Consider the following 21,055-nt stretch of genomic DNA (forward strand, 5'->3'; position numbering starts at 1 on the left):
TGCATGCTGTTCCTTGCTCAATGGACTGAGGAGCAGGGTCTTGGGGGTCCTGATAAGAGTGGGTGAGGGACCCATGGAGACAAACCCCAGGTTTACAGCCAGCCTTTGGTAGGCCCAGAGGCCCTTTAAAACCCTCCAAAGGGGGCTGCAGCTGCCGCAGTTTGGGGGCCCAGGTCACTTAGATTCCCTGTAGGGGATTTTGGCTTTTGAACTTTGTGCCTTGAATGAATGGGGCCTATCTCTAAGTAATTGCTTTTTGCATGAGAAAGTCTGTAGGTTGTGCATGAAGTTTGAGATGAAGGCACTGCTGAGATTCAGATAATGAAGCATAGTAACCTCCATCTTGGGTAAAAACTGCTATTTAAAATTTTAACCCTGCTATTCTGGCTTCTGTAAACATTTGCTTGCTTAAATAATAGGGAAAAATAAGACTACTCCCCTCCCAGAGAGGCCATAAACTATGTCCCAGAGTTGTCAGTGCTGGCGCCAGGCCAGGCCTTGAGATGTGGTCTCACAGCCCCTTCCCAACACAGAGGACTTCTTTCTCAGATCTGGAAGTCTCATTCCAAATTTGGAAGACAAAGAACTGAAAAAAGTGTAAATTGGAAAGACTTCCTCTATTTGGGGACCAGAATTTGACAGAGACTCTCTACACCAGCCGTGGCCAAACTACGGCCCGCGGGCCGTTCTATCCGGCCCGCGGAGCTGAAAGAGCGGAGGGTTCTCTTGCTCTCCCCTCCACTCCTTTACTTTGAATTTATATTAGTTCACACAAACACTCCATCCATGCTTTTGTTCCGGCCCTCTGGTCCAGTTTAAGAACCCATTGTGGCCATCGAATCAAAAAGTTTGCCCACCCCTGCTCTACACTGAGCCGGCTAGTACTAGCATAATAATAAAAGACTCCAAATTAACTTGGCTTACTTATTAAGGCGTCTTCTGATTTACAATAGAAGAACAAAGCCCTTAGTTCTTTGGGAAAACAGCTACAGACACAGCAGATCCACTGTTCCTCCTGCTCTGTTCAAAACCAGACTGAAGAGCTAACAGGTGAGACACCAGACCCACACTGGCACCACACGGCCAATGCAGAGGTTCAGTTGCCATTTAACTTCTCCATATAGGTCAGAGAACCCCCACGGGCCATGTCACCCAGCACAGTAATGCCCAGTTTGGCATCCCCTCCTCTACTGGCACTAACTCCACCCTGAGTGGTGTTCCAGGAAAAAAGAAATACAACCATTCCTCCAATATATGACTTCTTTTTCCAAGCTTCCATTATCCAGATAAAAAGGGCGTTAAATGTTGGCATAGCTGTGAAAGGAGCTGTCAATGCTGAGGGCCCCACATGGTTTTGCTCCCCTTTAATTGATTCACTTGGTCCCAATCACAATGTGCCTGGCTATGGCCTGCACGGCAGGTGAGGGCAGCTGGGTGCAGTCCACTGGAAGTGAGGATTTCCTTGGTTTTAGCCACAGCAGAGCCGTGCCTCCCTCATTTCTTCCCACACGGAAGCCTGGCTTGGCACAGGAAATCCTCCCAAGACCAATGAAACAGGTCTGTGTGGACGACCTAATGAGGTTGGTTTTTCCTGAGGTGTAACTACCCATTTCCTTATCTGGAGCCCAACTGGTGACAGGTGGCACAGAGAGGTGTTATCATTCTGCTTCTCTCAAGTCATTTTGGTTAACTCCCCTCCTGATTGCGACTAGAACAGTGGTCGGCAAACTGCGGCTCGTGAGCCACATGCGGCTCTTTGGCCCCTTGAGTGTGGCTCTTCCACAAAATACCACGGCCTGGGCGAGTCTATTTTGAAGTGGCGTTAGAAGAAGTTTGTTTAAAAAATTTGGCTCTCAAAAGAAATTTCAATCGTTGTACTGTGGCTAACTCTGTTGACTAATGAGTTTGCCGACCACTGGACTAGAACTATTCCTTCCACATGATCACATCCAGCCCATTTCTAGGATGGTTCAGAGAACAGCTACTACTTGATCTCCTGAGTAGAGCAGGCTGCTGCCCCAGGCTTTCCTGGGCGGGTGGGGAGGTGGGTAGGGGGAGAGAGAGGAGGGCAGGATTAAGGAGCACAGGACATCTGCTAGTAGCACTTTATACTAGGTTGTGCCTCAATCAAACACCAATTACCTAATGGCTTTGCCAAGACTTCTGCCAAGTGTATCATTTCAGGGACAAGTCTTCTTGTCCTCCACTTGGCATTTTTCGTTTTGCACCTGAACATACAGATCACTAAAGAAACTGATCAAAATCTCCCCACCCTGCAGGCACAGGGAGATACCCAGTTTGGGTAGTCATTTTTGCTGTATTGGTTGTTTCCCCTCCCATTACACGATGCTGCCAGCCCTTTTGCCCCTGGAGCCAAGAACAGTCAGCCCTGCTTCCATGCTTAGGTATCTCTGAGGCTCCCAGTTAGCTTTCCCACACAAGGGGAATATTCAAAATTTATCCTTTGACTTGTCTCAATGGAAGTGCAGAAACCTGTATTCGTTTTCAAAAAATGTATTTTTATTGATTTCAGAGAAGGGAGAGGGAGGGATAGAAACATCAATGATGAGAATCATTGATTGGCTGCCTTCTGCATGCCACCCATTGGGGATTGAGCCTGCAACCCAGGCATGTGCCCCCGACCAGAACCGAACCAGGGACCCTTCAGTCTGCAGGCCCACACTCCATCTACTGAGGCAAACCAGTCAGGGCAGAAACCTATATTCTTAACTACATCCTGTTCTCACTGAGCTGCTTAAAGATAGGCAAAGAAGGGTACACACCCAGTTCCTGCTCTACAGACCGGAACTGCCCTACAGGTGGTTAAGTCCAATTGGGTGTCTGGGCTCACTGTCTGCAAGATCAGGAGTGTGCTCCTCACAAAACCCAGCTTTGCGCAAGGCTCGGATCCCATCCAATGTGGTGGCCTGGCATATGAAGGGATGACCAAGAACTTCCATAGGGGGGCCCAAGATGAAGGGTCTTATCCTTCCCACCTGAGGCTTCCCTTGTCACTCCACCCACTTTGTTCAGCACTCATCTTATCAGGCCATTCAGTATGGGTTAAAGTTCTGATTCTCTCTCCAGACTGCACGATGTTCCTCGCACAACACTTTAATTTCATGTTAGTGTGCGTTCCTGCTGTATCATTTTCATAAACTATTTCTACAGCACCTCTATAAGTGAAATCATTACAAAATGGTGCAGTCAGAAAAGTGAGGATTTCTCAATAATTCTCCCAATCTCTTGATCATTTTAGTCAAATTATATTAATGTTTACCAGAAAGGAACTTGCCAGATTCAGCACTCTACTTTGGTGTTCTCAATAGTCCCAGTCTCTTTTGATTGGAAGTAAAATGGGATAGAAAGTGACAAAACCTACTACTTAAGCATCTGTAAAACACTCCCCTTGCCCAAAGCAGAATCATCAAATTAGGGGCAAGGGTTCAGCTGGTACAGAACGTGACAGACATTCTTGACACCATCATCATTCCACTGCAGAAAGCTAAGAAGTATGCACTTGTGGATGCATTTTTGTCCTGAGTGGTTTTAATAACTGAGCAAATAATTACTACTCAATCAGAAGTTTGAAACTCAAGATAAGCTGCAGAAATCTCACGATGAAGAACTGCAAATCATTCTTGCACCACACCAGCTCCTATGTGTTATTACACGTGGCTTTCACTTCCTTTGGTGAAAACACCCCAAAACCATGATGCAGTGAAATATGGCTTTTCTGGCTGGAAGCCCTGGGTTGGCACCCCAACGCTGTCACTTTCTGGCACTCAAGGGAAGTTAACCCGAACCCCAGTGTCTTCCAGCTCTAAGGTGGTATCACTATCACCCACACTTGCAGGGCAGTGCCTGTGACTACACTTATTTAAGCCTACTATATTACCTGGCACTTGGGGATACTTACAGTGGCAGTGCAGTAACATAACCAATAAAAAACATATAAAAGAATTCTATGTGCTAATACCTAAGTTTAAATTATACTTCACATATTGTTTTTCTTAATCCTCACCCAAGGATATGTTTTTACAGAGAGAAGGAGAGAGAAAAACATCAATCAGTTGCCTCCCTCCAGGTATGTGCCCTAATCTCGAACCCGCAACTTTTTGGTGTATGGGATGATGCTCCAATCAACTGAGCCATCCAACCCAGGGCTACTTCACATTATTTTTTAAGATTTAACACTCTATTCTGGCAGATTCTTTCCCCTGGCTGATTTTATACTCCTTGTTTCTGTTCTTATTTTTAACTCAGTAAACGAAGAACACAAGGTTCATCTAACAAATGTTATCTTCTAACTTTGGTTTGAACAGAAGCCGAAGCTAATTAGAGAGAATCCTTACAGAATGAGAACACCAATTATGAAAGACAAAATATATGTGCATCTTGTTTCGATTTGAGACCCTAACTGCTCACAGAAGAATTCATAGATTTTATTGTTAAGCTGCAACATACATGGTTTAATACAACAAAAAACATTTAATCAAGTGAAAAGTAATAACTGAACAATAAACAAATAAACACTCAAAACAAAATATTTTCCATTGGAAACATGTTAAGATGAATACGGGGTTTCGTTACCATCTTACTGCAATTTTCTTATGTGTTTCTAGCCTACATACCCCATGTTTTCTGTAATCATGCAGATGTGAATGGAAGTTTGAATGATTAAATAAATGAAAAGTCCGTTTACTGCAGAGAATCATTTCACAAGGCAGCCAAACTGGATTTAGAGAATAAAATTCAAGAAATTCTCCATGTATTTAGGTTCATTTTAGAATCCATGAACCTTAAGCTGTTCCTCCTTGACAATGCCAACCTGCAAAATAAAACTTAATTTAGCAGAATCACTCTAAGGAATATATAAATCCACCCCTAAGAAAACATGGAGCAGCCATTAAGAAGAAGCATTGCTAACAGTTTATCACTTTTTTTTTTGGTGGCACCAACTGTTAACAACAAACAGTTCCACTCACATTTGAATACCTTGACATGCAAAAAAAATCCTGTGTAGAAGCAGGAATGATCCAGCCATTCCAATGACAAAGCAATCTCAAGGATGTACACAAAGCACCCAGTCACTCACCTCCAACAGAAACTGGCAAATGTTTTTTCTTTGGTCACCTTGAAGCTGAATAACCTCTCCGTATTCGGGATGTTCAATCACAGTACCATTACAGGCAAATTTCTGGGGAAGTACGTAAATGTTCAACAAAACTGAGTCAAATACAATGAGGTTTTATTTTCACCAAAAGACTAAAATTAACTACTTTGTAGCCTTGACTACGTTTATGAAACAAGTTTGTCTCCTGTAATCCCCAACACTCCCAAGGTAATTTGAAATGAACCAGCAGGTCACATGCTAAAGGCCATGATGTTACTTGGACCATTCAAGAACTAAATTATTTCACGTGTTGCTTGAAGGCCATGTAAATCTTGTTTTAAGACGGGAGACCAGACATCAACATCTGATTGTTAAAAGTGAGAGAAGGAACACGGCTTTCCTGGACCCGCTCATTTTCAGCCGCACGGATAAGGTGTGCACCATCGCCCAGTGCAGAGGTGCGCACCAGGAACTCCCATTTTCATCTCCCCCTTCTCACACCTTTACCTTTTTGAAAGCTTTCACAAGTTTCTTTTTGTCATAATCATCTGCAATGCCCTGAACAGTGGTCAGCGTCTTCCTGCCGTTGCGTTGCTGGATTCTTATATGAATGTAATCCTCAGTCCCTGCCGGGAGTAAGTCGTCACCCTTAGTTGCATCAGCAAAGGGGTCTGCAAAGGGAGACAACCACCATCAAAAGCAGAAAATACCGTTTCCGTAGTTAATTTCCAGGTATACGGTAGACTACAGTCTATAGACGGCCAGCAAAGAAGGTTCTAGTGCCTCTGCTCTTTTCGCGGGTGGGGATGGGGGTGGGGCGTCAATAAAGCCTCCAAGGTACTCCCACAAAAAGAGAACCCTTCACATAGGCACGTCCATGGCTATCCGGGCAGAAAAACGTCGTGATAACGTTACCGTTGAGCACGGCCCGCTAAGGAGACAAGAAGAACTGTAAAGACCTTACTGTAGAGCCGCTATAAAAATGTGCGTCACCTCGATGACATTCTGATGACAACAGAAACATTCAAATCCCCCAATCATTTCACCGGAAAGGTGCCGTGCAAAAGGGAACAACAAAAACAAACAAAAAAAACGTATCCATATACACACGTGTGTGTGTGTGTGTGTGTAGATCAAGGGGCGTAATTTGACAAATGGCTAGCCCAGTGGAGAAAAGGGGACCCCGTGGCACCTCTGAGGTCTGTCTCCGCATCTTTCACTCAACGCTGCCGACACCTGCTCACCAGCAGCTCCGGCCACGCATGGATGCCCATCCCCGAGCCCGGCATCGCCTCAGCGAGCGGCGGGGCAGGCGAGGGGTCGCCGGCGGGCCGCGGGGATGTCAGGGGCCGCGCCGGGGGCCGGGGAGCAGGGCTGGGGGCCGGTCGGCTCGGGGAGGGGTCGCCGGGGGACCAGTCGCCATTTTCTGGGCGCCGAGACAAAGCCCCACTCGGGGTCCCGGAGGGCGGGGACAGGGCCTGGGCAGGGGCGGCGGGCCGGCCGAGGGCGCGCGGGGGCAAGGAGGGGACGGTGGCCACCGGATCTTACCGAAAGATTGGAGGTTCTGGATAGTGGACATGCGATACTAATGTGAGGCCGGTGAGGGGATAAAATTCCTGCGGGGCCCGCCCGGATCACCGTGTCAAGAGGCTGTAGTGGCGAGAAAACGGAAAATAAAGAAATGCTTCGCCCCAGGGCTGGGATTCAGCTGGAGTGGCGGCGGCGGCGGCGGAAGCCGGGAGGAGGCGGAGGAAGAGGCGGCGGCGACGGAGGCGAGGACGCGACAGAAGAGGCGGCGCTGCGGCTTCTCCGACAAAATGGCCGATGGAGACTATTTAGCCGAGCCCGCCGCCCCGCCCACGTGCTCGCCCGCGCCAGGAATTCTGGGACTTGTAGTTTCCCAGCGGCAACAGCGCTCGGAAAGCCTGGGGCCGGTGGGCTTCCGGAACCGCAATTCCCAGCAGGGAGTTCGCGGTCCACCGCTGACCCGCAGGACCAGAACGGTCCAGGTGGGTGCCGAGGTACCCGCGAGAGCCCCCAGGTCTGGGCTGTCCTTTCCGCGCGCTCGCAGGCTCTCCTCACCGTACAGTGGTGGCACCGAGAGGTCAGTGCTGGGGGATACTCTCCATCGGTCACCCTGGAGGCCGGGATAATGTAATAAAATTGGGGAGCAGGAGCACAAACCCTTAGCCCCCTCCTTTTGACTCGATGGCTGCCCCTCAGCATCTCCCGCATCGGAATTCCAGCCTCTCCTTCCCCCGCCCCCCGCCCGCGTTGCTGGAGCCCCATTAGTCCCACTGAGGTTCGAGGTGGGAGCCTTCCCTCCCTCCCCCGAGGGTTGAGCCGCCTCCCAATTCCCTAGCGCGGTGGTTTTCAAACTCCTGCGTGCATCTCAGTTTCGGGAGGTCAGGGTGTGACCCGAGAATTTGCAAATCTAGCAAGCTCCCAGGGGTCGGGATGTGCCAAGCGAACATACCAGAAAACCAGCCTATCGGTTTCAACACAGAACCTTGAACAGGATAGGTGCCTTATAGAAAGTGAAGGTGAACCCCTCCAAAAGGTTAACTGATGGAGAGTCAGGTACCAGAGACTGTATCAAGCTACACACAGCAAAACCAACCGAAACTTTGGGAATGGGCTCGCCCTAGCGGGCCTCAAGGGGGCTCAATGGTTGGCTTTCTGGAAGCGAAGAGATAGACTAAAATGTAGGGATTCTTAACTTTTTTTTTTTTTTTTTTTTTTTTAATGCCATGACGGTCTTGTGAAGCCTCTGGACCCCTTCTCAGAGTATGCTTTAAGTGCATGAAATAAAACATCTAGGGTTACAAAGGAAACCAATTATAGTGAACTTAAAAGCAATACATTGGTAACATAGTATTGTTTCTTTATCATTGCATTAACAAGATCTAGCAGTATGTCTAACTACTAGGATTTCAAAAGGTGATTACAGATATTTTGAGATATCTGAAACATCAGAAATAGGAATGTATCTGTGACTTTTACTGGGGCAAAGTAACAGGTCCTTCTAATACTACTGTGATGTCCCCAGCATTCCTAACGAAGGAATTACTAAACTTTGGTTAGTGAAAATGGAGGTGTAATCCTTTTTCCTGTCTAGTTTTAGGAATTCTCTCCCTTCTCCCCAACCCCCACAATTTATCCATGGACAAGGATCTGCAGACCCCAGGTTTAGAATATATGGATTTAATAATCTTTTGTAATTAAAGCTGGTGATAGGCACCATTTAGTGCTTACTACTTGGCTGTTGTAACATTTATAACATTTATATACAATATTATTAATCTGTAGCCATTCTATGATGTAGTTATTACTCTATTTAACAGATGCAGAAATGGGGGCTTTTGTAGGTTAAGTAATTTGCCTAAAAAAATTAAATTCTTAATTCTGAGGAATCCAACTACATTTTTGGTCCTCTAGCCCTGATTTAAATGAACAACACATTTATATCCAAACTACGGTGTGAAGTTTTAGAGCTGGTTGCAAAACAAGGCGAATTAAAATACTTAAAACCTAGTATTTTTAGTTCTGAATGGTACCAGTCTAGTTTAAGGTGATCATATCCTGCCTTATTTCAGAAGAAAGTTTAGATCGCTAGCAGAGCACAATAGTATGGACTAAAGGAATCAGGGAAGATTAAAAAAAAAAAAAAAAGTAGAATAGTTGAAAAATAAAAGCCCCCGAAGCTAGAGATAGACACCAAACTGGCTTTTCCTGTCCTAAAGGCTAAGAGAGAGAGAGAGAGAAAGAGAGAGAGAGAGAGAGAGAAATGAGTTAGAAAATCCTTATGTCTACAGGGTGAGAACATACCAGTTGTGCAGGAGGAATGGCTTTGCCCGGCCCTGAAGCACAGGGGATATTTTTCTGGGCCCTCATAAAGGGGACACTGTGATGTATTGCACAGCACCCAGCAGTGTGCCTGCCCTGAGGACAATGGTGGGTTTTATGCAGCTGTTTCTGATACCTGCTGGTCATGAGGACATGATGTCAGGTGAGGCCTTCGGTCCTCCTTCATCCATCGTTTGTCCTCTTCCCCACCCCCACCCCCGCATCCCTGCCCCATCCCCCCCACACATACAAAACGGGAAGAGGCTCTCTTTTTACTGCCTCAGTGAGATTCACAGAGCTTATTAGTTACATTTATTTGTTACGTTTTCAAATAATATACTGTAATGATATTTTTTTTCAGAAAACTTTTCAGGTGAAATACCTGTAAATTTAAAGCAATAGGTCCAATCTATTTTTATTCTGAAAAAATACAATAAATACACTGTATTTCTAGACCTTTTAGACACTCAGTAGTGTTCAGGTCCGTTAGAAGTGAGTGAAAACCTTGAATTGTCATACTTGGTTGTTATATTAGCAATGTGTGACATACACGAAATGCTTGAAACCTTACGTACATGGTAAGAAGGGTTTAATTCCTTTACTTATCATTGAACATAGAATTCTGTTACAGCAAAACTCATTATCAGTATTCACATAGGTCAAAAGTAAAATCATGTCCCCGGAGACCTACTTAACTGCAGAGAATTGTTCACCAGCCGGGGGCTGAGGAACCCTCACACCCCAAGTCCTTTAACACATCAGAGTAACAGGCCTTTACAACATAAATATAACCAAGACCGTGCCTGGGAGTTGCCTTTTAGTCAGCAAGGTCAGAGAGTCCTTGGGACACTCAGAAGGGAAATGGAGACTTGGTGATCTTGAGCAGAGGAGGTGGAGACGTAGCATCTCTCAGATGGAGGCGATGAGCCCCCTTGACAGCATGGGAAAGAAAGGTAGAAATCAAGAGTCATGAGCCAGCCATCTTCCAAAAAGCTCTTCGAAAAGGGATTCTTACTGTGTATACCTTTGGGAAGCCAGAGTATTCGTTTTTGAGGTTTAACTTCTAGTTACAGAAAGGATACTCTACCACAATGTGAAGAGATGGTCCCCCCGTACCCTAATATATCAACAGATTAAAGGACATAAGCTCTATGGTCATCTCAATAAGGTGAAAAAAAAAAATTGATTTTGATCATGTGATTCTATGCTCCAAGAATACCCCTCCCCCCTTTTTTCCCAGTGAGGGAAGGGCAGAAGACCACAGTGTGGGGGTGAAAGCTGCGTGTTATTTGATACCCTAGAATTTTCTGGAAATGGGTGATACGGGAGAGTGTTGCTTCTTATTTCAAGGGTAGACCATTGACCTTTCTGAGTCTCAAATTTTTATGCTGATATTTTCAATGTAATAATAGCTTCCCTGAATTCTTTTCTTAGTTCATTTTAATATAAAAGCTACTTAATCGATTCTATTACTCTTTGAACTGAGCCACCAGCTATTGTATATATTCAGTATAACCATGTCACAGTCCGCCCACCACTGTATGTCATCCCAGGCCAACCACACATGACCTTACATTACAGGGCTGCCCAGAGCTGGGGAACAGCCACATCCAGATGCAGATCAGTGGCACCGCATCTTCATAAAATCCCGTTTAATTGCTAGCACCCTCTTCCTGTTCTGTCAGTTTCTTAGGCCACAGGCTCTACATTTTCATGACTTTAATCTTACTTCATTGTAAACATGGTCTGTATTTAATGGATTTGTAATGTTCGTAAAACAACCTCACCCCAGATCTTGATTCTTTTTTGACAGGAGTGCATCTCTTATAAGCAAACAATAAAGAAATACTCACGGGGAGAAGAGTAACAGCTCGTACAGAGTGCGTGCCGGGTACCGGGTCGGGACTCAGTTCCCATGCCCTGTCTCTGTGTTCTTCCGCCAGCCTCATCCTAAACTCGGGAACCCAGATCTCAGACGGGCGGTGGGCTCCGCACTCTGTACTGCCCTTCCTCCGGGGCTCTTCTCTCTCCACTGGTGATTTCTCACATGTTCTCTCTCCTCAAATCCCAGTTCCTTCCCCTGTGTTCATCCTCAGCTGATGACCTTGCTCACACTGAATGAGAACATTGAAGTGATCAGGTGGGGCAAACCTCACCCAGACACCAAATTCTAGACCTCCCTCCATTTGTACCACTGTCCTTTGCCTTGTTGTTAAAATAGATGAATTATCCCAGTTTTCTTCTGCTCTCTCAAGGAAGTTGCATTTATTTATTTATTTATTTATTTATTTATTTATTTATTTATTTTTTATAAATATACGCATTTTTATTTTAAGATTTTTTAAAAAATATATTTTATTGATATTTTACAGAGAGGAAGGGAGAGAGATAGAGAGCTAGAAACATCGATGAGAGAAACATCGATCAGCTGCCTCCTGCACACCTCCCACTGGGGATGTGCCCGCAACCAAGGTACATGCCCTTGACTGGAATCAAACCCGGGACCCTTCAGTCCGCAGGCCGACGCTCTATCCACTGAGCCAAACCGGTTTCAGCAAGGAAGTTGCATTTATAATCTCTCTCTTCTCTCTCTCTCTCTCTCTCTCTCTCTCTCTCTCTCTTTTTCTCTCTCCCCCCCTCCTCTCTGCATTAAATCCACCAGGATGAAACTATTCTCTAGAACCTTTCATCTTAAAAAGACAAAAACCAAAGCCTCCCTTGGTCTTAACGCCTTTCCTTGCTAGGGCTCATTCCTCCCCAGCCCTCCATGCAAGCCTCTGTCTCCACTGCTACGCTGAGGCCATTCATGTCAAGTTTCCTTGACCTCTCTATTGCCAATCCAACGCCGCTCCCTGTTCTTATCTTACTAGACGCCCTCCGCAGCACTGCATGAAGTGAACGACTCCTTTCTTCTCGTGGCTTCCATGACATCACACTCTCTTGGCCTTTTTCCATATCATTGATCACACTATTTCCAACTCTTTTGCTGGCTCCTTGTCTACCACACTGTGCAAATGCAATGTTTCCAACAGGAGGGAAATCAGGGGATGGTGGTGGCCTGGAAGCCACGGAAAGGAAGTAGGCACCCCAGGGGCTGGGTTAGGAGTGGTTGGTAGTCAGCAACAGGGGATAGTTCTGCCCATAATTGCATTCAGTGGCGTCATGGTGTTAGCATGAGGGGTCAGAGCCGAAACAGAGGGGACGAATTTCAAACATTCATGAGATCAGAGAGGGTCTCAGCTCATTTCTACTCGGGTTACTCTGGTTGCAATAAGTTATGGGCAAAAAGGAAATGCATTAGAATTTCTCCTTGAGCTAAAAAAAATAGGAAGCTATTCTTCACCAAAAGCATCTTTGGGTAGGACAAGGAGACTATAGGAAAACCAATTTAAAATACGTTTTCAATTACAGTTGACATACAATATTAGTGTTTTAGGTGTACAACACAGTAATAAAACATTAAATTAAGTAAAAAAGTCTACTCTTTAATTCAGCTCACCTTAATTCCCGTTGTGGATTAGGCCTCTTTAATAATAATAATAATGCTCCTTAATCAAAACGTGAGAATTTGCAGAGCTGTCAGTAACAGAACAGATTTTGGAGGGCAATGTCATTGCTTCTTGGAGTATAATTCCACAATTAAAAATAAAGGACCCCAGGCAATATAACAGACAATATCCTCAATAGCATTTTTCATGGTAACTTCAGGAAGGGATTTCATGTGTTGTGTTGTTTTTTTTTTTAAAAATAGATGATAAAGAGTGAAGACCTTCACCCTCTTAGAAAGAGTTGTGTATTTGTTAAAACTACCCAGTCACAAAAACCAAATCTGGCTTTTCAAAATAAACACATCATTTTCGATATAATTGCTGTAATTAGCCTGTGGGAACGTCACTGACCATTAGCAGAAAGAACAGATGGAATGAGGTTCGTCTTCATGCATGAGCTAGGATGTCGTGCAAACACCAATTGTTAGCTATAACTCAGTCACCCTGTTGTACAGCTGGGATGCTGAGTTACAGATAATGGTGGAAATGTACAGCCAGACCCTGAACGACCTCTCTTAGTTACTCAGAATGACCATTTTAGGTGTCTTCCAGGGCAGCTAATTAAAACGTGTGGAGATGGCAAAATCAGTTCAAACAAAAATTTGAGCCAACTTCAGAGCAAAAGCAAAAGCTTCTATTTCCCATATTGATTCTACTGTTTCAGCTAATGGAGCTGCGACTGACCCAGCAGCCCCGGTGAGAAACCTGGGGGCCTTTTTACCCTCTCCTCCCCTCCTTCCCTTTCTGCTTGGTCTCGGTCTGCCTCCTACTGATGAGCACCTACCTGCCGCCTCACTATGGCCTTGGGCCTGGGTAGGGTCGTGGTTAGGGAGCAAGATAGTGGGAACTCTCAGGAGGGCTGGTGTGTGTTCTTAGAAAGCACGCAGGGGATTCTGATCCCCCTCCCTCCCACATGGTGAAGAGCCTCAAGGTATAATACAGATTCTCAAGATGGAAGGGAATACAAGAACTTCCATAGCAGGGAGATTTTTCAAACCCTAAGTGAATCATCCCGCCAACATAAAGGAACAAAAAGGCACTTTAAGGAGACATGAGACAACATGAAAGGCAGCAGGACAAGCCAGAGATGTGGATTTGAGATCTTCCATACAGATCTTTGACCGCCACCTCCCGCCTGCCTGGGCAATACGACTCTGCCCAGGTCTGACCGTGTATCCTTCTCTGAAGGTGATGCCAACATGGTAAGTTCTGTGTCTTGTCTCCCTTCCTAGACTGGCCTGACATAACTTACACAGCCTGGAGCCAGACCACCAGGGGCCCTCCAGGTGAGCCAGCTTGGTTTTCAGCACCTGCTCAGTTCCAGGCTCTGTGCGGGACACATGCCACTCTGTCTTCAGGGAGCTTTCAGGTCAGTGTGGGAGAAAGACATGCGACACGTGAGAGCACTGCAGGGGACGCTCTGGGGTTTCTCCAGAGCAGACTGTGACCCCAGGACACATGCCGAGGAGGGGGACGTGAGACAATGAAGGGAGGAAACGTCACGGGAGTGGCACCAGTGAACAAGTAGGTTAGCACTGTGGGTAACCGGGCCTCAGTTCTGCAGGGGACTCTCAGAGGGACCCTACTGAACCTCTCTGCTCACAGTGTGGCCAGCAGCACGGGCATCAGCCGGGAGCTTGTCAGAAACTGAACCTCTCTGCTCACAGTGTGGCTTGTCAGCACGGGCATCATCCTGGGCCCCATCCCAGCCCTGCTGAATCAGAATTTGCACATTAAAGTTTGAGAGGCATGGGCTTAAATCTTTCATCTTTATCAAACGTGATAGCTTTGATACAAAACAAATTTTTCTCTACTTTAGGACTGGATTCCAACAAACGGGATCCATCTGAATAACTTCTTTGAGGTTTCCAATGTTTGAAGTGGATATTAAAATTTTCCAGTCCTTAGAGAGTTCTTTAAAATGCAACTCTATTTACCTGCACTTTATCATAATTATAACTCAGTTGCAGAGACAGAAGGCTCACGCAACCAACTGTTCTGTCAAATGCAAACTTTGTCTGGGAAATACTTCTGGGAGAAAATAGAGCAGCCATCATGCGAGAAGTTATTTTTAAAGGATTATACCAAATGTCTCCTGTACTTGAAAGTTTTATCAAAAATTTCAATGAATAGAGGAACCTTTGTGGGAGATCAACACAAGCACACATTGAGATAGATAGATGCCCTCCCCAAAATGTAACCAAAGTTTCATACATAAATTATGAAACGTCAAAAATAAATAGCACAATGTCTGTTTACATAATATTGACACCTGGGTTTACTTTTTTTTTTTTTTAAATATATTTTATTGCTTTTTTACAGAGAGGAAGGGAGAGGGATAGAGAGTTAGAAACATCGATGAGAAACATCGATCAGCTGCCTTCTGCACACCTCCTACTGAGGATGTGCCCGCAACCAAGGTACATGCCCTTGACTGGAATCGAACCTGGGACCTTTCAGTCCACAAGCCGATGCTCTATCCACTGAGCCAAACCGGCTAGGGCCCTGGGTTTACTTTTGATACTCATCTTCATTTCATCTCTAACACAAGGATTAAACTAAGATGGTAAAACTAACTTTTCAGGTAGTATTGCTGCAAAACAAACCACCCCACATTTTGATGGTTTAATAAAGCAGTGATTTATTCTTGTTCATGTCTGCAGGTTGGCTGAGGTGGCTCTGCTGTCTCAGCTGGGCTCACTGAGCTTCGCTGCAAGCTGCATCTTGAGTCTGGGTCTGTTCCTTGGACCAGTGGGCTCCCTGTGGCATGTTCTCATGGTGAATGGCAACATGTAAGTGGACAAACCCAACTCCATCAACATATTTCAAGCTCCTTATGTACCTCTTCTTCTTCTAACATCTCATTAGCTAAAGCAAGTCACATGGCCAAGTCCAAACCAAGGGTTGGAGAATACTATGGTCTGAAGGTTTGTGTCCCTCCATAATTCATATATTGAAACCTAATCCCTAAGGTGATGATATTGGGAGGTGGGGCCTTTGGGGGCGATAGGTCGTGAGGGCTCCTCCCTCATGCTTGGGGGAAGTGTCCTATTAAAAGAGGCCCTAGGTCAGCTGTGGGCAAACTACGGCCTGCGGGCCGGATCCGGCTGTTCTATCCGGTTCTCTTGCTCTCCCCTCCGCTCCTTTACTTTGAATTTATATTAGTTCACACAAACACTCCATCCATGCTTTTGTTCCGGCCCTCCGGTCCAGTTTAAGAACCCATTGTGGCCCTCGAGTCAAAAAGTTTGCCCACCCCTGCCCTAGAGGGATCCCTTGAGCTCTTCCACCATGTGAGGAAACAGCGTAGGTCGGCAGTCTGCAACAGGTTTTACCGGATTCCAACCAGCACCCTAATCTTGGACTTAAGAACTGGGAGAAATAAATTTCTGTTGTTCATAAAGCGCCCAGTCTCTGGTATTTTGTTACAGCAGCCTGCACAGACTAAGACAAAGAAGCATGCTCTGTCAACCATAAAGGCAAGTGGCAGGGTCAAGCCCAACTTCGGTGGAGCGGGGTAGTGCACGCCTCCCAGAATTAGGGGGTTAGAGGGAGTGAACATTGGAAGAACAATAATCTTGTCTACTAACAATAGAAAAATTGAGGCACAGCAATTTGCATAATAAGTCATGGTGCTGAAATTTAGTGATTTTCTTATCCTAAGAGAAAAAGGAGGACACGAGCGTTGAGTATCTATAGTTTCCAAACATTCTGCTGGGGGGTTTCTCATGTGCTATTTCATTCAACCTTTCACAACACCATGAGGAAGGGATCTGTGACCCCATTTTACACATGAGGTGATTGGCCGCAGACCTGGTAAGTAGAAAGTCTAAGAGTGGGGCCTAGTTTTTTTTCTGGCAGCTTCAATGCTTTGAATATTGGGTCACATTTTGTGTGTGTGTGTGTGTGTGTCATGGAAAATCAAGCACTTATTTCTTGGGGGAAAACATTATCTTTACACTGTTCCTTTTTACCCAGAGGCAAGCAGAGCTGTATATTTTTTTAGCATTGCTTCAATCACTCTTGATACTCAAATTGTTGACTCAAATGGATTCTCTAGAATACTCAGGTGGTCCATAGAGATTGGCTGCTCAGTGCATGCTTTTGGGGCTTCTGGGTTAGAGAGGCTGAGTGCTCAGGTAACTTGAGGACAACTAGTCCCTCTTTACTGTCTTGCTACCTTATGGGGAGGGGATGTGGAGTGGGAAGATGGCGAAATCAGGAATTCTGGCCAGGAAATGCTTCCTGGAGAGGATTTCAGATGTGTCTACTGATATTGTCTTCCCCACCTTACCCATCTGAAATGCCCTGTCAACTTCAATGTGAGCCTGTTTGTCGGGAGTGTTTAGCAAATATCATTGTGCCAGGCACATTAATGGCAGTGCAGAGAAAGGTGGATTGAGAACAGGGGTTGATGGGATTTCTTCATGAATCTGTGTTTTTACAGGGGATTCTATGGACTGCTTTAGCCCACCAGGCAGAGAAGGCTCTTGCCTTTTACAGTGTTTTCATTCACATGTTCATTTCAGGTTAGTGGAGGGTTCCTATTCCTACGCGGGGATGGCGGGGGACAGTGTCTGGCTTCAGTGTTCTGGATGGGCCAGACACAGAGGAGCAACAACTGCCCTGAGCCTGTGCAAGACTCCAGGGGAGTTCCTGACCTGTTTCCCGCTCAGCTACAGAGTCCCTGCAGAGACTGGCAGGGGCTTCTCCACGGATGCCCAGGCTTACCTCCAGGGTCTTCTCAGCCTTGGTACCACTGACATTTTGAGTCGGATGATCTTTGTTGGGGGGGCTGTCCAGTGCATTGTAGGATGTTTAGGAGCATCCCTGGCCACTAGCCACTGTGTGACCACTCCGTGATATGGCGGTCAAAAATGTCCCCTAAGAGGCAAAATCACACGACCACTCCTATGCCCTCACTCTGATCCCCTGCTCGGAGAATTGCTGGTTTTACTTGGGTGACCACTCAGTAGAGGTGATTTCTGGGAGTTCTGTTCTCAGGAGAACAAGCCATGGAGAGGTGACTGGAAGGACTGGGGTATGGGGCAACCGTGACTTTGAATGTTGGCCCCTCCGGTGACTAACCATTGACTTCTTTCCCTAGCCCCTCTTCTCTCCCAGCCTTTCCTAACCAAACAACAACAACAACAACAAAAACAAAACAAAAATCACATACCTACAAACATTATTTTCATAAATGACTTTTACTTCTTTATCATGTCTCTTGACAGTAATTCTTGGCGATGTGCATATAACATGAAGGCAAGCATAACTTTCAGAAGCCATCAAAGAAATGGTCCTGTCATCCTCATTTTCTCAAACCATTAAAATATTTTCATTTATAAAAATTAATCTAAATATAAATATTGACACTGAAGATCAAAATCACTTGATGACAAAATAATTCTTCTGGAACTGTAACATATACTTATGGTTTTTAATAGTAAATTAAATCTTTGCACTTTTTTTGGCACAAGGAAACCTTTATAAAAATTCAAAAGCCATAGAGCAGGCTTCTTCTTTTCTTTCTTTTTTTTGTTTTTTGCAAGGCTCACACAGTACACATTTTCGTCAAGGAAAAATGAATATTTTAACACTGTAACACAACAATAGCTGCTTTTCGTGCCTCCTGAAGAAAACGTTCTATTTGGAACCAGATCTGTTTTGTTGTGTTTTTCAAATTTGAATTTGTTTGCTTTGAACCATACCAACAGAACAAAAGACCAAAGATTTACTTTATTTCAAAGGCATTATTTCTGTTGGAGAAGACATACACAGCATCAGCAAGAATAATTGTTGGAAGAGAGTTAGACCCCCATCAGGAATGCACCACAACACACATTTCAGCAGCAAGTCAGGTCTGGGAATGTGCCTACCAGCAGAAGAACATAGACGTTGGAAACAACACAGAGACAGAGGGAGGCTCTTCAGCGTGAGGCATTCTAATTATACTTAGCTTACAGCTGTGACTTTGCAAATTAATGTCGATGGCCCTCAGTCTCCAAATCTAAAAAATGGCGATACCTACTGAATAGGGTCGCTCTAAGGATTAAAATGAGAAGAATAATAAACATCGGTCATACTATTCCCTTGCCTCCCATCTTTGCATTCTTCCTTAGATTCAGAATATATTAGCAGAATGATCGATTGAGTGAAATTCCAGTTCCATTTGCTTTTATAAACACAGTCTACATAGTCATGCATTTGAGACCTGAAACATAGAGTTAGTGTCAACTGTGTCCATTAAATTCAGTTTGTCCTGTAAGTTTTCTGGCTATTCCTTAACTATTTTTGTCTTTATGGTCATTTTACTACTTCGGCTGAATATTTATTGGGAAGTAAATTTTGGAGGACAACATTTTCTCATGTGGCTATAGTCTGCGATAATGCATTGAGCTACACCTCATTTAGAGGCGGTCATCGCTAACCCATGTCACATTGGTTCTGGACAGTGCCCTAAAGTTAAGCCAGTGATGGGCTTTCTCAAGCCCCTCTCCACTCCAGAGTGGGGAAAGTCTCAGGAAGCCCAAGGAAGAGCCTAAATTCTCAATGAGCCATAGTTTCAAATGGGCCTGGGCATGGCATGGATGAGGCAGAGCTTTCTATTCTGTGGCTGGTGATCGCAAAGCAGTGGGAATGACTGGTGGTGCGGTGGGCTGGGGGCCTAGCAGGAAGGAGGTGGCTGAAGGGAGACCTGCATCCTTGATGGGCGAGCACTCTCTAATTGTGACAGTCCCTAGTGCTCATACGGGGGCATTTTCACCTTTTCCCTTAGCATTTGCAAGATAAGATGCTTGTGAGAGATTAATAAGAATTGATAATGAATTAAATGAAAATACCCATCTCCCTTCCCTCCACCCCCACCCCCACCCAACCATTTTTCTTTGGACAAATTGTTGATATGTCATTCTAGTTGAATCCAAAGGATTAAAAAAAAAAAAAAAAAACAATCACTAAGACGACACACAGCAAAGCAGACAGGGACATGATGCATTTTTGGACGTGGAGCTCTGCTGTTGGAAGCCAGCATCTCGGTTTTCCGTCCTGGCTTCTCCTGGGAGCCTAAGGCAGAGAGCGGGCAAGACCGCCATGCCGATGTCTGGGACCGCTCTCTGGGTGAGGTATCAGGACAGCCCTGTGCACCGTGGCTCCCCAGGCCCTCTCCTCAGGTGGAGATCCATATAGTATTCAATGGCTGTTGGGTCAAGGCACTGTCGTGTACGCCGGAGGCAGTGGGTCACTGGCAGTGGAGCTCCGTGGCACTAATACATCACAGCGGATTCCAGAGTGGGCTCCTGAGGCGAGACAATGAGCACACGGTCAGCCACGTGGCAGAAGGGAGGCGAGGCGATGGAAAACGGCTGCTGCTTTTATGTCACAGAAGGTATTCATGCTCACTGACCAGTGAAATGGTTCACAATATTTAAAAAGTGGTGCATTTTTTGCCATGTGCATTTTAATCCACCTGAAATTTATTTGGGTATATGGACTAGGGCAGTGGTCGGCAAACTCATTAGTCAACAGAGCCAAATATCAACAGTAGAACGATTGAAATTTCTTTTGAGAGCCAAATTTTTTAAACTTAAACTTCTTCTAACGCCACTTCTTCAAAATAGACTCGCCCAGGCTGTGGTATTTTGTGGAAGAGCCACACTCAAGGGGCCAAAGAGCCGCATGTGGCTCGCGAGCCGCAGTTTGCCGACCGCTGGACTAGGGCAAGTTGGTGCCCTTCCCACTACCACCCCCTTGGCCAATTTCCCAAGCACATTAAAAGAGGAAAATCTATACCTTCCCTACTAGTTCCTAATGCTTTAAAAGATTCACACAACACATTTTCTGTGTGCCTGCACTGTATCTGAGCTTTCTAATCTATTCCATTCATCACTAATTCCTTTAAAGAAGCAATTTTCTACCATTATGCAGCAAGGATTTTTAAAACATGCAATCCCTGAATATTTAGTCAGGGGCGCTGACCGCCCTTCCCTTAGATTGTCAAATAAAAAATGATAACAGCCAACACAACAATAGCCATCCAGTGTGATGAATCAAAATTATACCTATTTTTTAGTCTGATTGGCAAAAAATATATATTTTTGGTGTGTCGCAGAATTTGAGTAATTAGTTTATGTGTGCCCTGAGGTGAAAAAGGTTGAAAACGCTGCTTTACAGCTTTTAATTTGTTTGAAAATCTGGCAGGAAAATCACTTTAACTTTGCAAAATGATTTTGTCTATTCTTTCTGATTTATTCCTACGTGAACTTTAAAAAAGTCCCACTGAGATTTTTATAAGAACTGGATTAAGCCATAAATTAATGGGAGAAATGACTTTTCTTACTGAACTATTGATGTGACTTATTTTTTTAAAAAAATATATTTTATTGATATTTTACAGAGAGGAAGGGAGAGGGATAGAAAGCTAGAAACATCGATGAGAGAGAAACATCGATCAGCTGCCTCCTGCACACCCCCCACTGGGGATATGCCCGCAACCAAGGTACATGCCCTTGACCGGAATCGAACCCGGGACCCTTCAGTCCGCAGG

General features: G+C 45.1%; 2 protein-coding genes and 1 long non-coding RNA gene across 4 annotated transcripts in view; 1 reads left to right on the top strand and 2 right to left on the bottom strand.

Annotated features, from left to right (window-relative positions):
* Positions 1-4,424: 4,424 nt before the first annotated feature.
* On the bottom strand, positions 4,425-6,949 carry EIF1B (eukaryotic translation initiation factor 1B). Its single transcript, XM_080673114.1, has 4 exons — positions 6,665-6,949; positions 5,624-5,787; positions 5,099-5,200; positions 4,425-4,831 (listed from the first exon to the last, which is right to left on the bottom strand). The coding sequence occupies exons 1-4, from the start codon at positions 6,693-6,695 to the stop codon at positions 4,787-4,789; spliced, it is 342 nt and encodes a 113-aa protein (XP_080529240.1). The 5' UTR covers positions 6,696-6,949; the 3' UTR covers positions 4,425-4,786.
* Positions 6,950-7,002: 53 nt separating this feature from the next.
* LOC308250455 lies at positions 7,003-17,716 on the top strand. The gene is made up of 3 exons (XR_013960844.1): positions 7,003-7,220; positions 13,743-13,879; positions 15,174-17,716. It is a non-coding gene; the product is annotated as an uncharacterized lncRNA (long non-coding RNA).
* Positions 17,717-18,057: 341 nt separating this feature from the next.
* The window catches only part of MYRIP (myosin VIIA and Rab interacting protein), a 169,588-nt gene continuing 166,590 nt past the window's right edge, over positions 18,058-21,055 (bottom strand). For both annotated transcript variants that reach the window (XM_080673115.1, XM_080673116.1), the window contains exon 17: positions 18,058-19,808. In XM_080673115.1, the coding sequence (XP_080529241.1) occupies positions 19,776-19,808 (33 nt within the window). In that variant the 3' untranslated portion in view covers positions 18,058-19,775. The remainder of the gene's footprint in view (positions 19,809-21,055) is intronic.

This window comes from Plecotus auritus, assembly GCF_963455305.1.
Source record: "Plecotus auritus genome assembly, chromosome: 6".
In the NCBI taxonomy this organism is placed as follows: Eukaryota; Metazoa; Chordata; class Mammalia; order Chiroptera; family Vespertilionidae; genus Plecotus; species Plecotus auritus.